Source organism: Arachis ipaensis, chromosome B07 (genome assembly GCF_000816755.2).
Source record: "Arachis ipaensis cultivar K30076 chromosome B07, Araip1.1, whole genome shotgun sequence".
NCBI classification, from domain to species: Eukaryota; Viridiplantae; Streptophyta; class Magnoliopsida; order Fabales; family Fabaceae; genus Arachis; species Arachis ipaensis.
In genome coordinates this window covers 25,196,028-25,217,580 of record NC_029791.2, presented here as the reverse complement: position 1 = coordinate 25,217,580, position 21,553 = coordinate 25,196,028, and the positions used below count along the sequence as shown (strand labels likewise).

At 38.5% G+C, this 21,553-nt stretch overlaps 1 protein-coding gene and 1 pseudogene across 2 annotated transcripts; one reads left to right on the top strand and one right to left on the bottom strand.

Moving 5' to 3' along the window:
* LOC107606988 overlaps positions 1 to 9,803 on the top strand; it is a 34,121-nt pseudogene extending 24,318 nt beyond the window's left edge.
* Positions 10,129 to 20,228, bottom strand: LOC107609042 (probable 28S rRNA (cytosine(4447)-C(5))-methyltransferase). 2 transcript variants are annotated; one of them, XM_016310861.2, is made up of 19 exons: positions 19,755 to 20,228; positions 18,745 to 18,790; positions 17,381 to 17,734; positions 17,095 to 17,273; positions 16,901 to 16,964; positions 16,662 to 16,795; positions 16,490 to 16,573; positions 16,309 to 16,383; positions 16,147 to 16,218; positions 15,979 to 16,052; positions 14,943 to 14,995; positions 14,323 to 14,432; positions 13,886 to 13,954; positions 13,715 to 13,789; positions 11,863 to 11,955; positions 11,696 to 11,775; positions 11,522 to 11,621; positions 10,696 to 10,988; positions 10,129 to 10,551 (listed from the first exon to the last, which is right to left on the bottom strand). In XM_016310861.2, the coding sequence occupies exons 3-19, from the start codon at positions 17,667 to 17,669 to the stop codon at positions 10,485 to 10,487; spliced, it is 1,911 nt and encodes a 636-aa protein (XP_016166347.1). In that variant the 5' UTR covers positions 17,670 to 17,734; positions 18,745 to 18,790; positions 19,755 to 20,228; the 3' UTR covers positions 10,129 to 10,484. The 2 variants fall into 2 exon arrangements, with proteins under 2 accessions (XP_016166347.1, XP_016166350.1); XM_016310864.2 differs by lacking the exons at positions 18,745 to 18,790; positions 19,755 to 20,228 and having other exon boundaries at positions 17,363 to 17,490.

The window sequence follows — 21,553 nt, the reverse complement described above, 5'->3', positions numbered from 1 at the left end:
TGCACGGCCGTGGATAATTTTGGTTGGGTTTTGGGTTTACGGTTTACTGTTTAGGGTTTGGGGTTTCTTGGTTAGGGTTCATGGTTGGCGGTTTTAGGGTTTCTGGTGAATGGTTTATTATGCAACTTTTTGGGTAAGGATTCTGACTTTTATGTTTATGTTACGTTGTTATGTAATACTTACAATTTATTTCTTTATGCGTGGTTTACAAGGGTTCGTACACAGAAAAAATGAAAATTATCGTTACATGCAGCTTCGAATATGATATTGTTTTTTTATTGCATAATTAGTCTTGAAGCTTGGCGTTATTTTGACGTTTGATAGTGCATTGCATGCAATTGAAGTTAAATTTAAAGTCATTCCACGTCAGGTTGAAACTAATTTAAAGATTGAAGTGTAACATTTAATACGGAGTAAATTGAATAGCACACAACTTTGTCTCATAAATGTGGTAGCCGAAAGGGCTGTAAGTGTTTGTGGAAGGTTGTGAAAACGGGTAATTGACATTAATGTATTCATTATGGAATTTAATAAAGTCCCTGGTGAACTGGTGTCATTATCCAGTTCCAATTGGAATCGAGAGGGTGAGGACATGGTTGATGGTTCATGGTTCATGTGCTTTCGTGTTTAGTGTTGCACGATAAAAAATGATTTTAGATATTTGGTATGTTTATCTAATCAAAAGAATATTAATTTTTTATTAGTATTTTTTTAAAATTAGTTTTAGGTTTGCTAATAACAAGAACAGTAGTTGACAAAACTTCTTTACCTAACAATATTATAAAGAGTTCATATGGAACATAAATTTATACAAATTTCGGTTAGTGATCACGACTAAGGGTTTGAGGGCTTAGGAATCTGGGTTTAGGGTTTAGGGTTCTGTGGTTACGGTTCATGGTACACAGTCCACGGTTCGTTGTCGGGGGTTCATGGCTTAGGGGCCACGGCAAGGTGAGCCGGTCGGGTGGTTTCATGGTTCGGGATCGTCAACGAGTTCATGGCTTAGGGTCCAGGTCCATGTGTCTTAGGTTGGCCGGGCCGGGTTCACGTGGTTTCGGGTTTAGGGTTCCCTGATTAGTGCTCCTGGTTTACGGTCCACGGCTTCTGGTGTACGCTCTGGGGTATGTCCGTTAGGGATCACGGCTAAGCGTTCGAGGGCTTAGGAATCCGGGTTTAGGGTTTAGGGTTTCGTGGTTACGATTCATGGTACACGGTCCATGGTTCGTTGTCGGGGGTTCATGACTTAGGGGCCACAGCAAGGTGAGCCGGTCGGGTGGTTTCATGGTTCGGGGTCGTCAACGAGTTCATGGCTTAGGGTCCGGGTCCATGTGTCTTAGGTTGGACGGGCCGGGTTCACGTGGTTTCGAGTTTAGGGTTCCCTGATTAGTACTCCTGATTTACGGTCCACGGCTTCTGGTGTACGCTTACTCTGAAACTCTTGGTATTTGCTTTGCGTTTTAAATATAATTTGTTTGCATCTCTGAATAATTTTTTCGATATTTCTTTTTACATAATTTTCATTTAAACATTATAAAAATATTCAGGTAATAATCTATAATAATACTCTTTATAATAACTAAGATCCGATCAGTATATACTTGTGTTTTATATTTTGACGAATTGACCACAAAATTATCTATAAGTCAATAGTTAAATAATATGTAGGCAGTATAAATATAATTTTTAGACATGATATAATTATCTTGGAATTATCTGAAGAATTTATTGTGAAATTAAATGTAACAAATATATATACAGTTATTCAGTTTGAATCATTTTCGTCATTTGTTGTTGTGGTCGTCTAGTTTTTATTCGTATGTACATTTTAGTATTTTTGAGATACACCACAGAAGACGACAAAAACCAAGTTCAGATAGAAAGCATATGTGTAACAGTAGATTCATCTGAAACGGATGTCGTTAATGAGGCATTGCTCCAGAAAACGCCAAAATTGGATGATTAAAGGGAGGCATGGGTTGCAAGCGCCATTTTTCAATGTTGGGGGAAAATTTTAGCGCTAACACAATTCGGTATGGCTCGCTTTTAAGCGTAAAAAGTGACAAACATACACTAAGCAAGGCTTCACGACCAATTAGCAAAGATTGTCAGACACCCTCACTCAAGAGAGATGAAGCCGACGAACCTATTCAATGTTTCCGGCGGGACACAGCAACCTCCGAGGCTATGGTAAGGAAATTCATGGGGCAGATACATTGTGTTGCATACGTCCTTCCACTTATACGTTACATGTGTAGATACCTAATCCCTTAAGTCATCATTTGTAGGGCGGAAGATGGGACTGGAGCAGCATTCTTCGTGCAAGCCACGCCTGAGTCGGCTGAGATTTTGTCCCAGGAAAGTTGTGTTGCTTGCGGTGCAGTGTTAGACGTGACACCAATGGGTGTCCCAGTCGATAGTCATGCTACTCGGCCGATAATAGCTCCTGACACCGACGAGGACCGTCCCAATAGACAGTCCACCGTTCCAGCTATGAAGGAAAAGAGGCTAAAGAGGCTATTTCGATCCCCTTCTGACAAAGTGAACAAATCAGCACCTGCTAAGCGTGACAAATCTACCTCGTCGCCGGCTAACACACGGGTATGAAGAAATCATCTCCTTAATTATTTCCTCCATGTTTGCGTTCTTATTTGAATTTCATTTAACCCCGTGTGTTTAACGTAGAAGTACAAGGCAACATATGCCATGGACTTTAACCGAGCGGAGACACTCCTGTTCAACTTCCTTTTCTCGGATGGTCATTCGATGGAGTATGTTATAATTCCTGATTACTTTGACGCGATGTTTATACAATTCTGCATCCTTGAACAACAACATTAACCATGGCATCTATTGCAGAGATACTCTTGTGAGAATGCTCCAGTACAGACTAACAAGGCGGAAAAAATCCAATCCCTCATACCTGGGCGTCCCATTGACGGAGCCGTCATGGAGATGGTGGCCATGTGCAACACTTGTTTTATACAGCACCTTAAGCATCCCAATTTTTGGTGTCTCCTACCAAGCTTCACTGTGAGTGGTTAACTCAAGGATGCAACGACATCTGCATATTTTACCGGATTCTGAAGTATATTTATTTGTTATTATAGGATGACGTTAGTAAGGGATTGTCTGTTGTGGAGCTCAACGAGATATACGTGCCTTTCTGGTTGAAACCAACAAGATTCCTGAACAGGGTTTGTGTCTCAATCCATATGGACTTTTTGGCATTTTGCATTACTTTCAGGGCTGCTGACCCCATTGGAACTAATTTCGAGTTTTTTATTTTCTTCGTCTGCTGTCAGATCTTCATCCCCATTGAGGATATCTTCATGCACTGGTACTGCATGGTGGTCGAATTTGGGGAGAAGACCGTCTACCACCTGGACTCCTTCCCGGACGTGAATATGGTCAGCGACCGAGAGCAGCTTATGGAACGCGTGGTAACGTGACTTCTTATTGTTTGTTGTACCATGTTTGAACCAAAATTATGCAGTTTCTATATGTTCCTAATTTGGGGACCATGCCTCAGCTCGAAATGCTGTACGCGATGATGACTTCTCCGGCGTTTGGACCCCTGCGATAGTACACTCCCAAAGACATGGTTCGGTGGCCAATACGGCGAGGAAATGGGATACCAAATTGCAATACCAGGTGCACCTTGTTTTGTGAGTGTTGGGTCTGTATATTGGAACATTGAGTTACTGTCAGCTATAACCCGCTTCATATTTACGTTCTGCAGCGACAGCTCTGCTGCCTAGGTGATACAATGGCTCCACCCTGAAGGTTCCTTTAACACGTATGAAATTAGTGCGTTGTAAGTAGATGCATATGAATGTAAGTAAAACATGTCCATGTGTAGTAATTTACATCCCCCTAATGTTTGTCTTTCGCAGCTTGAGAATTCTACACTCCGCGGCAGAACAGACGTGTCCCTTGCGGGTGGACCCTTTAACGCAATCGGCGGTTTGGTTAGGATGTGCGTAGGTCAGTGGTAGCAACGACGTACGCCGTGAAATCATCTTCCTCTCAGGACGGAGTTGTGGATGGAACGGGGGAGCAGATGGTGGACTAGGCAAGCAGTTGCTTGTGGACAAAATAAGGTTCTGCGGGACTGCAACATGCCCCCCAGAATCATTTAGTTTGTCGCTTTTGTTATTAGCTAACCGTTATGTACTGCCTTAACTTTGAAATTGGATTTGCTTAACGTTGTCTAAGATAGTTGTAATTCAAGGAAGGAAAAGTGTAATCAGGTGTGGCCTGTTGCAATTAATGCTCTGCAGTGATAGTTGACTCTACCATATTTGTCCTATGTTGGGATTGTCTTTATGACAGTATGTGCAGTGATAACTGGGAAAAAGTTAAGGATGGGACAAAATGAAGCCTGCAGAGCGTCCTTCTTCGCTCCCACCGAGGTTTTTAACGCAGCAGCAGTCAGTTTATTCTTATTTTGGGGTGGTTGAAACTATTTTTTTGTCGCTTTAATCACATATTCGAATAACAAGTTAAAAAAATTTTGGTTACATGCATGGAATTTGGAACGATAGCATAACCACATCTGGGTTGCCTTGCCACTTAGCTTAGCTTCTATGAGAAAATATATTAACGCCCTTTTTCGAATAAAAAAAATAAATAACCCCTTGTCTTTTAAGTATTTTAAGCGTACATGCCAATATGCGGAACATGCTAATATGTGGAACTATCATGTATGCATACATTAGTGGGCCGTAACATGCAAACTATTATGTGGTATAAACATTAAACAAAAGGATAAAACAAACCCTCTGTGGAACATGATACTAATATCAGCGAGCGTATTCAGCGTTTAAGTGTGCCTTAACATGCATATCTGTGTATAAGATGTAATTTTTATGCCTTATAAATGGTTTAATGCATATATTCACATTGCAATACAACGTTTAATTAGGGTTGCCATTCTCTTGGCATTAGAAACGACAATTTAGACATTTAATGAAAGTATGATTGACCTTCCATCCTGCTTTGAGCCCATCTTCTGAGCCCATCCTCGTCCAATGCATTGACAATGACCAGTCAGCAGCTCTGGGAGTCTTTCACCTTAGTAGTAACTCCTTACTGGAAACTTTATACGATAGTCAGACGGAGCGTATACGGGAATGGAACTCCGTTGGAAAGGTAGATAGCGCGAGATAGCAAAAACGTTGATTTCCTCCGGTTTAAAAGGGTTGTAACACAACAGGCTTAGAGCGCCCATATAACTCCCACTAACTTACTCTTTCTCTCTGGAAAAGAACATTCAACAACATGGCCGTTGTGGAGTCACCACCTGCCGATGGCCACTTCGACATGCCGAACGGTTCGCCAGATATTCCCGAAGGAGAGACGTTGGATTGCCTTTTCTGATTTGGCAAAAACTTTATGTGTTGTGGTTGTTGATGTGTTACAACTGCTAGACTTAACTTTTTGTACATGATACAATCTTATGACGTTTAAGTAAGTACTTTTAAAAAAATCATTGTCCCTTAGATTACTTTAAAATTTCAATTCACACAGCACCATGGATTCTCTAGACTAATTTGCAATTTCAATTCATACAGCACCACGGATGCTCTAGAATAATTTCCAATCTCAATATAGTGCGTTACAAAATAATGTCATGTAGCGGCCTGAATATGGTCAATTTGAAAGTATAACAGTCCAAAACAGATGTTTTCTATAGCTAGCCATTGTTTGTCCAAACATATAACATCACGCATGATCTTATAAGAAACTAAAACACCTGCTGCATCACCTAACCTTTGCCTAATATGAAGACCCACGTTCCCACTGGATTGAGCTGTGAGCGCACTAACCACAGGAATGGTTACTAAATTGTGCCCTGTGAATCATAACCCTCGTCCAAGGCAAGGTCCGCTGCATCGTCCCATGCCAACTACAATGATACATTCAGTTAGCCATGAACAACGAATCGATGAATGGTCAATACATTAAATGAAAACGACGACTAAACAAATTTGTTGACAAAGTGTTACCTCCTCCTCCTCAGACGAGTCCTCCATTGTGCCAGTTTCACCTTCGCCCTCACCACCAAAGTATGATGCACCCTGTTGTGTATTCATTCTGCTGTTGGGATTTAAGTGGCAGGATACTCGATTATGCCCTGTCTGGCGACAAAGACCGCACCTCTTCACCCCCTTCAGCGTTTCCTTTCTTTGCCTCTTTCGACACCGCACCAACTGTGGATCCCTCACACAGCCCTCTAGTGTTGAAGCTTCTCCAACTTCATTCAGACCACCTGCATCACCAGAATCCTGAATCTCTTTCAGCCGCGCTATCTCATGAAGAACTTTATCCGTCATGTCGGCAAATTCAGCTTCGTGACGACACGCAAGAACACACATTTTCCTGCATAGATCATTCAACATCCAATTGCGGCAGGTGATCGTTGAATCCCAGCAAAACGGACCTTTCTCCACAAAGGCCCTTACTTTCGAGCGAGCACTCTTGGACCAACGATCCAGAACAAGACTGTCTGGTATGTCAGTCATCTCCAAATGTACCAGCACTGCTACAATGTGATCACACGGTATACCAAGGGACTCCATTCGCAAGCAAGAGCACTTGAAACTGTTACTGTCACCATAGTGACACACTTGCCACTCCCTACGCGTATTAGCTGACCTAGACAAAGTGAATGTATTAGAAGTCTGGCTCCATGTGTGTGTTCGTACCTTCAGTGTGCAAGCGCGGAAAAGCATGGGCCTGAAGTTGAAGAAAATTACCCTTGTGAGCTTCTTTGCAGCTGACCTCTCCAAATCATGAAATGGACTCTGTAGCACTGGTTCCCCAACCACGGATAACAGATAAGAGTGTGCTTTCCTAGACCTCATTTGGGATATGCAACGCATAAACTGCTCAACAAAGTCCCTCAAGTTATGGCGAGACTGGACAAATTTACCCAACATTGAGTGCAATCCTTCACACCTTGACGGTGTACGAAAACCCCCCAAAGAAGTTGCCCCTTATATGTGCAGTTGCCCACATCCTTCTCCTTAAGTAAAGGTTAGAAACCCATTGATTATCAGCCAGACCAAGCGCATCTACCATATAATGCCAATGATCTTCAAACTCCCACACCTCATAATCGAACAGCATGCATTTCTTAAATTCAGAAGTAAATCTGGGGTTGCTTAGGTTAGACATGGCATTCCTCACCAGATGCCACACACACAAACAGTGATAGGCCCCAGGAAACACCGCTTCGATTGCCTTTTTCATCGCTCCATGTCCATCTGTTATCACACACCCAGGTGCTTTACCCTTCATGGCGTCCAGGAACTGTTGCAGCAACCAGGTGTAAGTCTGCTCATTCTCATTTGCAACTAGCGCAACCGCAAACACAATTATTTGGTTATGGTGATTCACTCCAGAAAACACAACCAGTGGACACATATACTTATTCTTCCGATATGTCGCATCAAATGCAACGATATCCCCAAACAAACCATAATCCAGCTGACTGCAATTATTCGACCAAAACAAGTGCACCAAACGACCCTCCTTGTCCGCCAAATAACGCACAAACATTCCAGGATTAGCCTGCGCCGTTAATTCCAAGAACTTAAGGTAAGCTGTCGCGTCCCCGCGAATGAGCCTCCGTTGCTTCCCTATCTGGTTATACATATCCCTCTTTAGAAACGGAAGGTTTTGGAATCCCCCGGCAGTTTGCACAAAAGATGAATAAATCTATGGCGTTTTAATCCCAACTCTAAGCATCATGTTCATTTGTTCCAGGGCGGCTGCATCCATTTTCCTATAGCCCGGTAGCATGAAAGTCAGTCTATCGTCCAGCAACTCGTGGTTGTGAACGTTCTGAAAGTATGATATTATCTATCTACCACTTTCGGAGTGCACGTGGATGCGCATCTCTGCCTCACAGCCGCATCTGGTCTCCGCCTTCGGCTCACGTTTCCGTCGCGTGCTGTTGTTAACGGACCCCATTCCTCTGAACCCCTGTTGGAAACATACAAATTCTTGTTGAGTAACCTCATTCCTCACATTTCGCCGAGTCTTATTCTTCCTCACAGTGAAATCATTCATCTTTGCATACAAATTGTAAAACAAGAATGCCACCGATCGATCTGAAAAATGACACATCATAATCTCCTTTGCAGTGATTTGCTTGAAATTTATACACCCCAGCTCCGCAATACCGTCCACTGCTCTCTCCTCCCAGTTGTCAAAGAAGCTATCCCCGAAATTCTCCTCTGCATCCGACTCCACCCCTAATTCCCCATCCTCAACGTCGTCACCGAATTCGTCGCCACCAGGGTCGAAGGCATCGCTTCCATTGCCTCCCTCTTCTTCAGCAGACAACGACCGGTAACATTCGTCCACCGCGGATTCTCCCTCCATGCTGTCCTGCGCAAAAATGGCATTCACGGATTAACATCTTTTTACATCAGCCATAATACTCTGTAACCAAAAATTGCCGAAACACTACTGTGCTCTGTCCTACCTTGTTTGTCACCCAGAAAATAGACCATGAAACAATATCACTGCCCACACCCTAAATCCCTTAAATCCAGGGCTTCACCGTCACTTGAGATGATGGTTCATGGCAGTCGCTCTTCATCTCCTCGCTCTACCAAATGGGCTAAAACTCAGTCAACAGCCCATTCATACAAGGGGGTTCGAATGGAAAAATGTATAAATTGAGGGGTAATAACACTATATGCAGAACTATATAAGCAATGTTGTAAATAACAAAAAGACCTGCCACCAAAGCAGAAACTTGTGTCAGAGGTGACAGGTGCATCAATCTCCTCATTTGGACCGGTGCATGCTATAACTCACCCGAAAGGCAACCATCGGTCTAAAAGGCTTTTCACAGATTGCAAAAAGCTTTCATTAGTCCTTTATACTTTTCACAAGTTGCGAAAAGATGCTACCATCCCAAATACGTAAATTTCACCAATGACTAATATAGTGCATTATACCAATTTCCTTTCCATATGGAAATTAATTTATGCTATTTCCATATAGTAAAATCGTGATACTATAGAATAGTAGATCAAGTATTTGTCATACTCCCTAGTCCTCACTCATTAATATACACGTCCGATAAAATACTATTACACAGATAGAAATGTTTTTCTTAGCGCATCAAGATAACAAGAAAATGTTGTTAGATCTAACCAACCATTAAACTATAACAAGTCACGGTGTCTCCTACATACTTCAGCCGATTAGCATAGGAAAGAATTTATAAGTTTGGATATAGTTACAATGTTTACTAACTGATTCCATAAGCAACATTTTTGCTGTAATGTGTATGAATCAGGTTAAGATTGGTGAGTTGGGGTTAGCCACAATTGTGGGGAGGAGCCACTCAGCGCGTTTGGTTCTTGGGACGCCGGAATTCATGGCACCGGAGTTATACGAGAAGTACACGGAAATGGGGACATATACTCATTTGGGATGTGTGTTAGAAATGGTGACAATAGAGATCCATATAGTGAGTGTGACAATGTTGTGAAGGTATACAAGAAAGTGGGTTTAGGTGTTAACATTAGGTCTTCTTGGAAATATTATTTTTGAATAATAAAGAATATAGAAAATAAATAAAATAATGGAGCGATTCAAGAGAAAATTAGTAGATACCTGAAATGTAATTAGTTTCTAAAACTTTTTTTTTCTAACTTATTTCCTTATTCTAAATAGAAATGCATTCTGGAGATTTATTGGCAATTATGAGTTTGACGTACTTAGTACCATTAACAGAAAAACTAGTGTTTAATTCATTCATCACTACAAATTAGCAAACAAAATTGATATGATGGGGGAATAAAATAAATAATTTAAATTTCAAAAATTTGAGAGAATTTCCAAATGAGTTTTAATTCATTCATACAAAATTTTTTTTATTTCATCAAAACATTTAAATAAGAGAAAAAGTATAGTAAGTTGAGAAACTTAAGCATATGTTGTGGAAAAAATTATTCTAAACAACTAAAACAATTAAACAAATTCATGAAATTTCTAAATCAAATCAATTCTTTCTTCTCTATTTTCAAACAAGAGAATTGATTTATACATCAAATAAATCCTAATTTTGAGAAAGTTCCTAACACACCCCACCAAGGGGAACACTAACAACAAAATACTTGTTCGCCAACACATAACCATTAAAGGTATAACTATGAAAACATTATCAATATTATAACATTTGGCTAGTGTCTTAAAAAGGATAACTAGCACAGTACAATTGATATGATGACAGTACTTAGAATGAAATCTCAAGACTAATTCAAAAAGATACACTTTCTTTTCTGGTTTATATCTATGTTTAGACTTTAGATGCTACATTAAATAACTAAAACCAAACAAAATTGCGCTGTGTGATTACCGCATAGAACTGATTCCAGGACAAACTTTTTATAGCAGGCAATCACTACAACTCTTCCATTTCATTAAGTGTGAGTCAGTTTGATGCCAATGGTCATTCCTCATTTTTGGCTCTGTCGCTTACCGGTTCTGCGCTTGTTTTCTCTCAACGCGCGTCTCTTCTCCTCCCTGCAGGCATCACCAAAAGCTTAGGATTCCAGCGGAAGACAATCATATTACTAAAGTGTTGCATTTATATTCAAGATACAGATATATTAGTATGATTGATATGGAAGGAAAAGAGAGAAGTCAAGCATGGAGTAAACTTTTAACCTTGAATTTGAAATTTCCTCCTTAGATGGAAATTTCCTTTTCTGCCTCTTTATTGGTCCAGATCCAGAAGTTACTTTCCCATTTTCTTTTATGCCGTTAATTGGTTTAGATGGAAACTTCCTTTTCTTTGTCTTTTTGGATTTAGATTCAGAAGATTTTTTGCCATTTTCTCTAACATCATTACTAGGCTTCTCATCCTCCACTTCTTCCTTCTCAAGCTTGGATTGTTCTTCCTCCTCTTCAGATGGTTCTGATGGTTTTGAACCTGGCTTTCTGCTGCTCATTTTTTTCAACTGCAAGACGCATATTTAGAGAAATAAAAAAAAGCACACGACATAACAAAGCTCAAGGGAATAAATGCATGGCTGTATCTAATTTTTAATCTTAATTTAGCACAACAAATGGTTGGAAATGAAGTAAGGTGAGAAAAAGAATTGTACATTTTAACAACAGCAGCTCCACGCTCCCATAGGTAAAGTTTAAAATTATACAAATATTATTTTAAAAATGTTCAACTCATTAAGTTCCATGGTCAACTGATTCTAGAAAAAACGTAAACAAGCATTTAAGTATCAATCAAAATATTCACCAATCAAATTAAACAAGCATAAATAACCAACAATTTTTATTGATAGTAAGAACTCCACAATTTGTCAACATATTGTATAATGTGCCAAGAATATTATCAATCTATAAACTTTCCGCAATTTTGTAACACCAAATGTCTGACAAATTTATAGCAGAAAGATTTGTACAAATACAATTTGTTGGACGTGTAAATGAACTTTAAAGCAATTTCTAAAGATAGCAGCAACAACCTATATACCTTTGCGACAAAGAACCCATCCATATTGTGTACATGAGGATAGAACCGCCTTGTCTTTTCTAAAGAAGGGTGAAACCGTTGCTCCCTGAATCTTATGAATCTGATGGAAAGCAAAGGTCACAAAACACAATTTTCTATAGTCAAACCTACAGAGATAAGGAACATAATCATTACCCAGGGCGCCCAAAGTCAAGTCCACAGGGAACCAACTTAACATCCCTCTTCTTGAGTGCATAGTCAATAACTGCTTCATTCTGAAGATTTACCAAGAGAACTTTCAGAAATATATAGAACGGGAAACACTAGCACAGAAAGTTACTATTTGCGAATGAAAAACTAACCTCAGCAACCATGATCGAACAAGTGGAATAAACAATGTATCCCCCAGATTTTGAATTAGCATCCACCATATCAATGGCAGCAAGAATGAGTTCCTAAAAAACAAAGGAATCTATTCAATAATGATTAAAAAAGTATAATATTACAATGTGTAGAATTACTTATAGTGACCAAAAATGAAGAAATATTTGCCGCTGTAAGTTTAATAGTGCCAGTCTATTTCATTTAATTTCAACTATTTCTATCCAAAAGACAAAAATCAACTTCAAAGTATAGGGGAGAAGTTATCATTCATAGTGATCACAGTTTGACACATGCACCATCTGAATCTTTCAATCCAAAATTAAGTAGAAGAGTGAAGAAAAAGGAAGACCGTTAAAAGCATCAGTTATTGATGTAATAAGAATGTGGGATAGACCATTTCTCTCACATTTTCACAATTCATGAATCTCTGTAACAAAAATCTTTAGGGGGTATTTGTGAGTTCTGAATTTTGAAGGGAAAAGGAGGTAAAGAAAGTATTTGAAGTGTAATGTGAAGACCATTTTAGGTTTAATTACTCTGTTAGTCCCTATAGTTTCGTCAAATTTTCAATTAGCCCCTATACTTTTTTCCTTTCAATTGGGTCCCTGAACCATTTATTTATTTTTAATTAAATCCCTACCGAGACAAAAACGTTTGATTTAACAGAATATTCCGTTCCCAAATTGAAGATACCCTAATTGTCTCTCCCCTTCTTTCTTCATAAAGACAAAATTAGCCTCCTTCTCATCATTCTCACACTCGGACAAAAACTCATCTCCTTAACTCCCTCCGTTGTCACTTTGTGCACTGAACTCATCGCCGAACCTAGCCACCATCCCAATTCAAACTCATTGCTGAACTCTTCTCCTCGGGTAGAGGGTATTGTCGTCGCCCGGGGAGACAAACCGTGGGTGCTGTCGTCACCTGCGGAAGGTCCTCAACCCTCTTCTCATCATTCCTCTTTCAGAAAACCCTAAACCAACCCTCACCCATATTAGCATGCCATACATTGACTAATCAGTTTCATTCAATTTTGACTCTCATCGGCACGCCTCAGCTCTGTTGCGGACTTCTCCCTCCCTGTCGCTCGCGCTAGTTATTTTCTCGCCGACGCTGCGTCGCTGTTCTCTCCTGCGTCATTGATTTTCATCCTCTCCTAGACTTGTCTCTCTGTTCGAGCTCTCTCTATCTCCGAGCTCACTCCTTGTGACCGCCGATAAACCTCCAGCCCTCCACTGCTTCTTCAGTTTTATTTTCGTGAGCTAATTGTTGTTTTTTGAGTTAATTTTTTAGATTGTTTATTGTTGTTAACATAGGTGGATTGTTGTTTTTATTCTGAGTTAATTATTGTTGACAACAATAACTGAAGCAAAGCTTTAATGCATCAAGAGCACCTGTTACAAACAATCTCTCGGCAATTGCTATCTCAGTCACTCTGATAAAACAATGAATAATTTATCGTTGAAAATTCTAGAAAACAAGGTTCACATTTTGGAAATAACAGAATTGCTTAGATCCTCGATTAGATCTCTACTGAGTATGAGAGATTTTTAAAGCATAAACGATAGGTATAATAGTAAATTTATTCTTTCTTAACGTTTTTTTAACGTTTGTTGTCAAGAGGGACCTAATTGAAAAAATAAATAAATGATTGAGAGACTCAATTGAAAAGAAAAAAAGTATACGGACCTAATTGAAAATTTGGTGAAACTACAAGGACTAACAGAGTAATTAAACCTCCATTTTATTCTTCAAAACCTTCTTTCCATCCCTTTCCCTCTTGAAAAGAGGAAGACAGAGAAGGGGAAAGGGGTAGAGAAGAAAACTTACCTTCTGCAGATGCGCACATTTCTGTATGTCTTCCAAGCTTTTGGAGGTTTTAACTGATTCATCCTTGGATATAACCTGTCGGCAGAAAAAATTCCAATTCCATTTCTAGTTTCTAGAGGAAAAAAGACAAGCACACGAAGAAATCACTTAAATAAATCCCCAGCTTCTTACCCCAGTTCCACTGCAGGGAGCATCCAATAATACTCTGTCAACAGCATTGACACCCAACACCTTTGGAAGCTGAAATAAACAATAGAAATGCAGAATAGATGTTAGCATGCATGGTTGAAATGACGATTATACATGAAATCATTCATTCTCCTCTTTGGAAGAGTTTGATCAAGACAGACATCTACAATAAAAGGAAAATGAACAGCAACAACTATAACATGAAGTACGATACGTATTGCTTTATATTGAACATAACTCCATAGCCAATATACAATAGTTTCCAAAATACTAAATTATGCATGACATCACACAAGCCAGATGCAGTAAAAAAAAATGAAAAACCAAACAAGACAATTTAGTAGCAGTAAAGACATCAAACTTCAAAATCTTTTGGTAAAAAATTATAAACAGTAATTGATTAGAGAGAAGATGCTAACCTCTCTTCCATCGTAATTGCAGACTACAGTGTTTGACACACCCATTCGGTGCAAATTTGCAGTAAGTGACTTGAGCCGCAATACCTTCATTTCATTTGCAAAAACAATTCCTGTAATAAAAAATATATTATGACCAAAAAATAATTTGAAACCAGAAATTAGAGGATCTAACATATTACAAAACACAGTCAATTTTATTCAGTTATTCAAATTACAAGATAACACAAATTGGGGGATACCAACTCAAAAACAACGGAAAGAGTATACATACATGCATAAACATTCAACAAATTAACACCTCATGATGTTTAGTGTCAACTTGTTAGGGAAGTTCATTATCGATGCAGTAAGTTCTCTAATGCTTAATGAGTCGGCAAATAGCAGCCTTCATGGAGCATAAGCAACTCAACCACTTTAAATTTTATAAAAATATATGGTTCCTCTTTCTTGGTCATTACTTAATATTGCAAATAGTCAAATCATCCCAACTAGGTTTAACACACAGAAAATAGCAATACATGAAGAAACAAGTTACTTGTTTAATGCAAAAAAAATTACACAACCCAAAATGCACAGGAATTAGGAAACTACAAAAAAGATTCATGAATTTTAATAGACACCTGTATTCTTCATAAGAGCAGCTACATAAGTCGTTTTACCTCCAGGTGCAGCCCTGCATAGAGCATAAACTGGCATCAGAATTATCACATAAGTATTGCAAGCAAAGTGGGTTATGCATTGCTATTGAAATCAAAAAGTGCTTATATTCAGGCTTTCAAGTATATCATTTTTTAAGAATCTATTTGAAAATACAATCATTTTACATGTTCAGCATTAATCAGCCACCGCATATAGAAACATGTATTTGGCATCTCATAAAAAAATATTATACTACTATAAACAAGTTTGATTATTCGTCTATTACAGATTTGATTATTCAACTATGACAGGTTTGTTTTTTTCTAGTAGCTGATTATTCAAATGGAAAAATGTGTAAATCAATATGTATAAATATAGCTATAAATAAATCACTCAATCTTGTAATTTAGCTATTAAAAGTGGCACATAGCAATTCTAAGGCATCCATAAGAATTTTCTTGGTCCTAGTTTCTCACACTAAAGACATAATATAGCTATAGGACCATAACAACAGATAAGAGTCATCTTCAATTCTTCATACTGAGAGATAACAACAATGAGGATCCAAAACAAAGTCAACAATTGAGGCAAAGATATATCATTGCAACACAGATATGCTTTCAATTGTACAGTTTAAAATTTAGAAATGTACGGCATTACCAAAATTTTTTTTGTTTCCTCCATTTTGTCTGTGACATAATGTAAATAGAGTGAAAATTTGAGCTAATATAAGTATTCCTATACTTGGAGATAGATGTTCATCATGTGTATATTTGCACAACAATCACATCAATGCAATTTCCGCTTTGGAATTTTATGTTATAACAAATAAAGGTAAAACAATGAATATAAAAATTGAATATAAACCATGTCTTTCATTTCAGCTCTATTTGTCTGAGAACATTTGGTTGAAACATTCGCACAAGTTTCAAAATTAATTAAGTTGTCAATATAGTACCCTACTAACATTTTTCATACAAAGATTTTATATAATGTGCACCAATAATTATTACTTACGCCATATCAACAACCCTTTCCTTCTCTTGAGGAGCTAAGGCCATCACAGGTAGAAAGGAGCTTGCACTTTGAAGCTGCAAACAATTTAATAACTTGACCTAAGTATGCTCATCATGCAATAGTAAACTAAACGCAAAAAGGGAAAATGGTAATAGGAAAACTATGCACCATGTAGAAACCAGCCATATACTCCGGAGTGGCACCAATTGGTACTTGAGAATCATACACAACAAGTCCAACCTGTCACAAATTTAGATTGTTACTTGTATTTTCTTCACCAAAAGAGGAATACGAGAACAATAAGTCATAAATTAAAACATGAATTCATACCTTTGACCACTTGCTTAAAGGATCTAGATTTACTCCTCTATTTATTAAAACATCTGCCAAATCCCGTCTGCGTGTCTGATTGTACAGAGGAGCACAAAAAATACATAAACTCGATCAATAAGAAACATGGATAATTCAATAATAACATTTAAACATTGAACATTGGGAGTGAATATGTTACCTTCAAAGTGTTAGTCCTTAGACAAATGGGCCTGGGCTTTTCAAAGGCTTCAATTAGTTCCATAAGTTCAACAGCGGGAAACATCTGAAAAAAACAAAATTATAATTTCTCATGCTAACCCTTCACAAATGCAACAATATTATCTAAGAATAATATAGAAATTCGTCCCAACCTCCACTAAAGCACCAATTAGAAACTCATTGTAGCCATAGTATGAACATATGTCTTTCTTAAGCTGCTCAACATAATCCTTCCTCGTTGACCCTTCTTGCTTTAAGGCCTTAAAATTTGAAAGAACACGAACAACTAGGAAAACAAACATCCAACACAATCACAACACCAACCAAACAAGGTAGCGCATTGAATGAATCATGAAGACAGTCAAGCATAGTCCAATGGAAGTCAACTCACTCTCTTTAATCCTCCTCTGTAGATTGGAAAGATCAGGCGGACGCAGATTCTCCTCCTCAAGTTCCTAAAAGTACCAAAGAACTAAAATAACTACTTTTACCAGAACTACCACAAATTAATTTAGAAAACTAAGCATAACTGCCAAGGGATCAATAAAATTTCAAATAATAATATAAAGAAACCAACCAAACAACCTCTTGGGTTGGTAATCTAAACTCATCAGACTCCTCTTTGATGTTGAGTTGCATTTCAGCCTCGGCATCTTCTTCTTCCTTCTTCCTTTCCTCATCAATGATTCTCGACTTCTCTTCAATGTCATAGTCATCCGAGTCAACATCCAAACCCGAACCTGAATCAGAAGCGGAGTCTTTCTCTGCATAACAAACAACAAACGAATAACAAACAACAAACCAAAAAGAAATAGAAGTTTAAAAACAAGACATTAACAACAAAAAAACGCACATGCAAATAAATTAACACCTTCCGCTTCGTCATCAGATCCTTGGAGGAAATCATCAACTAAGGGATCATCACCATCACCATCAGAAGATAGCTCAGATTCAGAACCCGAATCAACATCGAAGTCACCAGGTGCTTCATCTTTATTCTGTGGCTGCTGCAGAATCTCTTCTTCATATTCGGATTCTGAAGCACTGGAATCATGCTTGGGGGTTAAAAGCTTGCTCTTCTTTTTCATGGCTTCTTTTGGTGGCTTTGCATTGCTCTGCTTCTTCGAAAATTTCTTCTTTGTTGCAGTTGCTGGAGACATAATCTACGTATGCAGAGTGTATCAGAGATTCTGATTCGGGGGTTGAGAATGTTTTCTCTCCTTTGCTGAGAAAAAAAATAAACTCGGCTAAGGTTTAGGATTTAGCAGAAAGAACCGAATGCAGTAGTTTGAAAAGACCTATGCATTAGGTTTTTCATATATATATATATCATCCAAGGTTGCGAGAACCGGACCGGTCATTTAACCGGTCGAGTGACTGGTTCAATGGTTCAATGGTCCAACCAGGGTCAAACCATGGTTGAACCAATTTAACTAAATATACAGTAAAATTATAAAAAAAATTCACTATATAATTTTAAATATTATTCAATAATTTCTAAACTAATAAAATTTAAAATTTGACAATTCCACACAATAAATTATCGATAATTTATCATTAAAAGTTCATAAACAACTTCAAATATAAAAGTTTATAACAAAAGAAAATCAAAGCGCACATAAATGACAAATACAAAATGTTCTACCACCAAAGAAACAACATTGAACAAACAAGTTTTCAACTAAACAAAAAACACTACTCATCAGAAATCATAATCATCATTTAAGTGTTCGATCAACAAGTTACCCAAACAATCAATTGGTTTTTCAGATTTCAACAAATTCAAATTATCTATGTCGTTAGTTACTATTATTTAGTAACACTTAAAATATTATAACATTACTCTAATGCAAGAATACAGTGTACTCATTCTTTCTAGAACACCATTCCATCCTAATCAAGGTTCTGAAAACCGGACCAGTCATCGAACCGTTCTAGTTACTGATTCACTGGTTCATTGGTTCAACCAGTTCAACCGTGGTTTAACCGGAAAAACCGTTTTATAATAAACACCTGATTCTATAAAAATTCAATGAATAAAGCAACTAGTTCTAAACACTGTTCTACTGCATTTTTTTACTTCAAAAGGGAATCATAAACAACTAGTTCTATGAATAAATAAACTACAATGATGATATGTAATGTCAAAAATAGGCCAATGATGAAATAATAAAGGGTTTCTCTCTTCAATTCTATGTTCAAGCTTGTAGCAAACCAGAATCAACAGAGTAATACCGTTGAAATAGTCTTCCTTCTTAATTCTTATATACCTCAGAATTTCCTACAAAATGAACATTGAACACAATACTCAGCTTTAAAACAAAAACAAAACAACACTCAGAAATCAATCACCTTTCACCTCTTCCAAACACAGCCTTAAAACAAAACAGAACAACATTCAGAGTATGAGCATTGACCACAAAAAATTGATTTCTGAAACAGAACAAAAACAGCAGAGCAACATTCAGAATTTGAGCATTGATCACAAAATATTGATTTATGAAACAAAACAAAAACAGAAGAACAACATTCAGGGTTTGAGCATTGATGACAAAAAATTGATTTCTGAAACAAAACAAACAATCAACAAAATAATGAAAACATAAATTTTTTTTCCTTCAGAAGAAGAAAACAATGAAAACATGAAGCATATAATAAATCAATAATCACCAATATCCAGCAAGAATCTCAAAGACAACAATAAATACACAACGATTATTTAGCAAATAAACAAGAACAAGACCTAAATAGAAAATCCAAAAAATTAAATCGCAGAAACCTAACAATTTAGCAAATTAAAACAACAGCCCAAAAATTTACCAGAAGAACACTAATGCAAGTGGAATCATCATGCTAATATGTTTTCTACAAAGATGCTATTTGTGCAGCTAAAATTTCCTAATTACTAAGATCCAATTATTCTAATGTCACATGCAATCAACTTACTAAGTTTCTAAAAGCTAGAAATGATAAAACCAATCCGAAATATGGTTAAAGCATTTCATTAAACATGTTGAGTGCGGTAAACTTAAAACGAAATAAGAGATTTCAAAGCTTAATATCAATGTCATAGAGAAGAGACTATAACTATTGTATACTTTAATTCAGTCTATGAAAAAAATCCAAACCACTACCAAATCAAATAATTACTTATTGTAATAGAAATAAGAAGTTGCAGAGTTTGAAGCAGAGTATTGGTGGTGTTGTGCGAGTGTATTGTCTGGTGGCGGGTTTAGGGAACTCACGGCGGCGACAAAAGAGCGCAGTTCGACCGCTAGGTGGAGCGCGCGGGTTGGTCGCAGAGTTTGAAGCAGAGCAACGTGGCTTCCAGAAGAACGCGAATGCGAACCCGAACGGTGAACGGCGAGTGAACGCGAACGGTGAACGCCGAGCAAACTTGAACAGCGAAGAACGCAAACGAAGACGACGGCTGAACGAAGACGCGAATGTGAACGGCAAAGAAACGGCGGCGGAAGCGCGGCTGAACAGACAAAGACAACGGACGCCGAGCTCGAGGAAGCAACTGCGATCGGTGACAGCGAACAGGAGTTGAAGACTTGGAGCACGAGGGAAGCCAGATAGACGGACGGACGGCGTCAGTATGCCACTCCTTGCGGCGGTGGTGTAGGCTTACAGTGCTAGGGTTTTTTGGCTGAGTTTCTTTGAATGAAAGAAAGGGAGGGAGAAAGGGAGAAAGAAACGAAGAGGCTTCAGAACCAAGAGTGAAAGTAAACCAAATTTGCCAAAAAACGACGCCGTTTCTTTTAAACCGGTTCCCTGTCCGGTTCAACCGGCCGGTTCCGGCCGATTCAGCAGTTTTTGAAGAAACGGTTTCAGAGGACAAACCGGACCGTAATTACAGTCGTTTCTTTTAAACACTCTCTCGGGTTGTTGCACTCTACCAGCTTCATACTTCTTCTTTTCTAGACAATTCCAGGCCAAGTGCCCAGGTCGTCCACAAAAGTAGCACACTCCTTATCCTACTTTACACGGGACTCCGGGATGATAATTCCTGCACCTCTGACAACTTAACTCATTTTGTGGCTGCTTTGCGAACCTCCTCCCTTGATTATCATTATTATTTGGCCTTCGAAAGTTGTTCTGACCTTGATTCGACTGTGGGACAAAACCTCCACGCTTAAAAGTCCTAGCCCTTGGTGCGAAATTCCTCCCTTGAGTTCTCTAAAAAGTCATCCTCTGATTCCCCTTCTCTACTACTACCTTCCTCAAACACTCCTCAACCACTCGACTCTTATTCATAAGCTCGAAAAAGACCCTAATCTCCATCGGTCCAACGGAGCTCAAAATATCACTTCGAAGTCCTCCCTCATACTTTATACACTTCCATTCAATAAAGTCCTCTGGAGTACCTTGACAAATTCGGAAATAACGGCACAACTCTTCAAATCTATTGGTGTACTCCGCAACAGTCATCTGTCCCTACTTTAACTGCAGCAACTCAAGCTCCTTTGCGTTTCTGACTGAACTAGGAAAATATTTTCTGTAGAATTCCATCCAGAACACCTCCCAAGGTATCACAGCACCATCTGATTGAAGGATACGTCGTGTTTCCTGCCACCCGTACTGGGCTTCACCCTGTAACTAGTAGGTTCCGAACTCAACCCACTGTTCTTCAGGAACCTGCTGAGCTTGCAGAACTTGCTCCATTGCCTGTAGCCGGTTATCAGCTTCAGTAGGTTTGTAGTCTTCCTGAAGGTCGGAGGATGCACTTTCAGAAAAGAGGCAAGTGTCATTGGCCCCTTTTCACTGTTGTTCCCATTATTCCCATTATTCATCTGATCTTCAACGCCTCGGCTGTCGCCTGCATAGCTGCAGCCATGTTTTCCAAGGAAGCCATAAAATCCATGGGGTTATTCCCTGCCGGTTCAGGATTAGCATTGCCTATTCTGCCTCTGCCTCATCCGCGACTGCGTCCGTGAGTCGACATCTGGTTCTTGTTCACATCAAAAGGAGATAATCAGTTTACTTATTTTTTTTATAGTCAATACAATCTCAAAAAAGAAATGAGATAATGGATTATGCA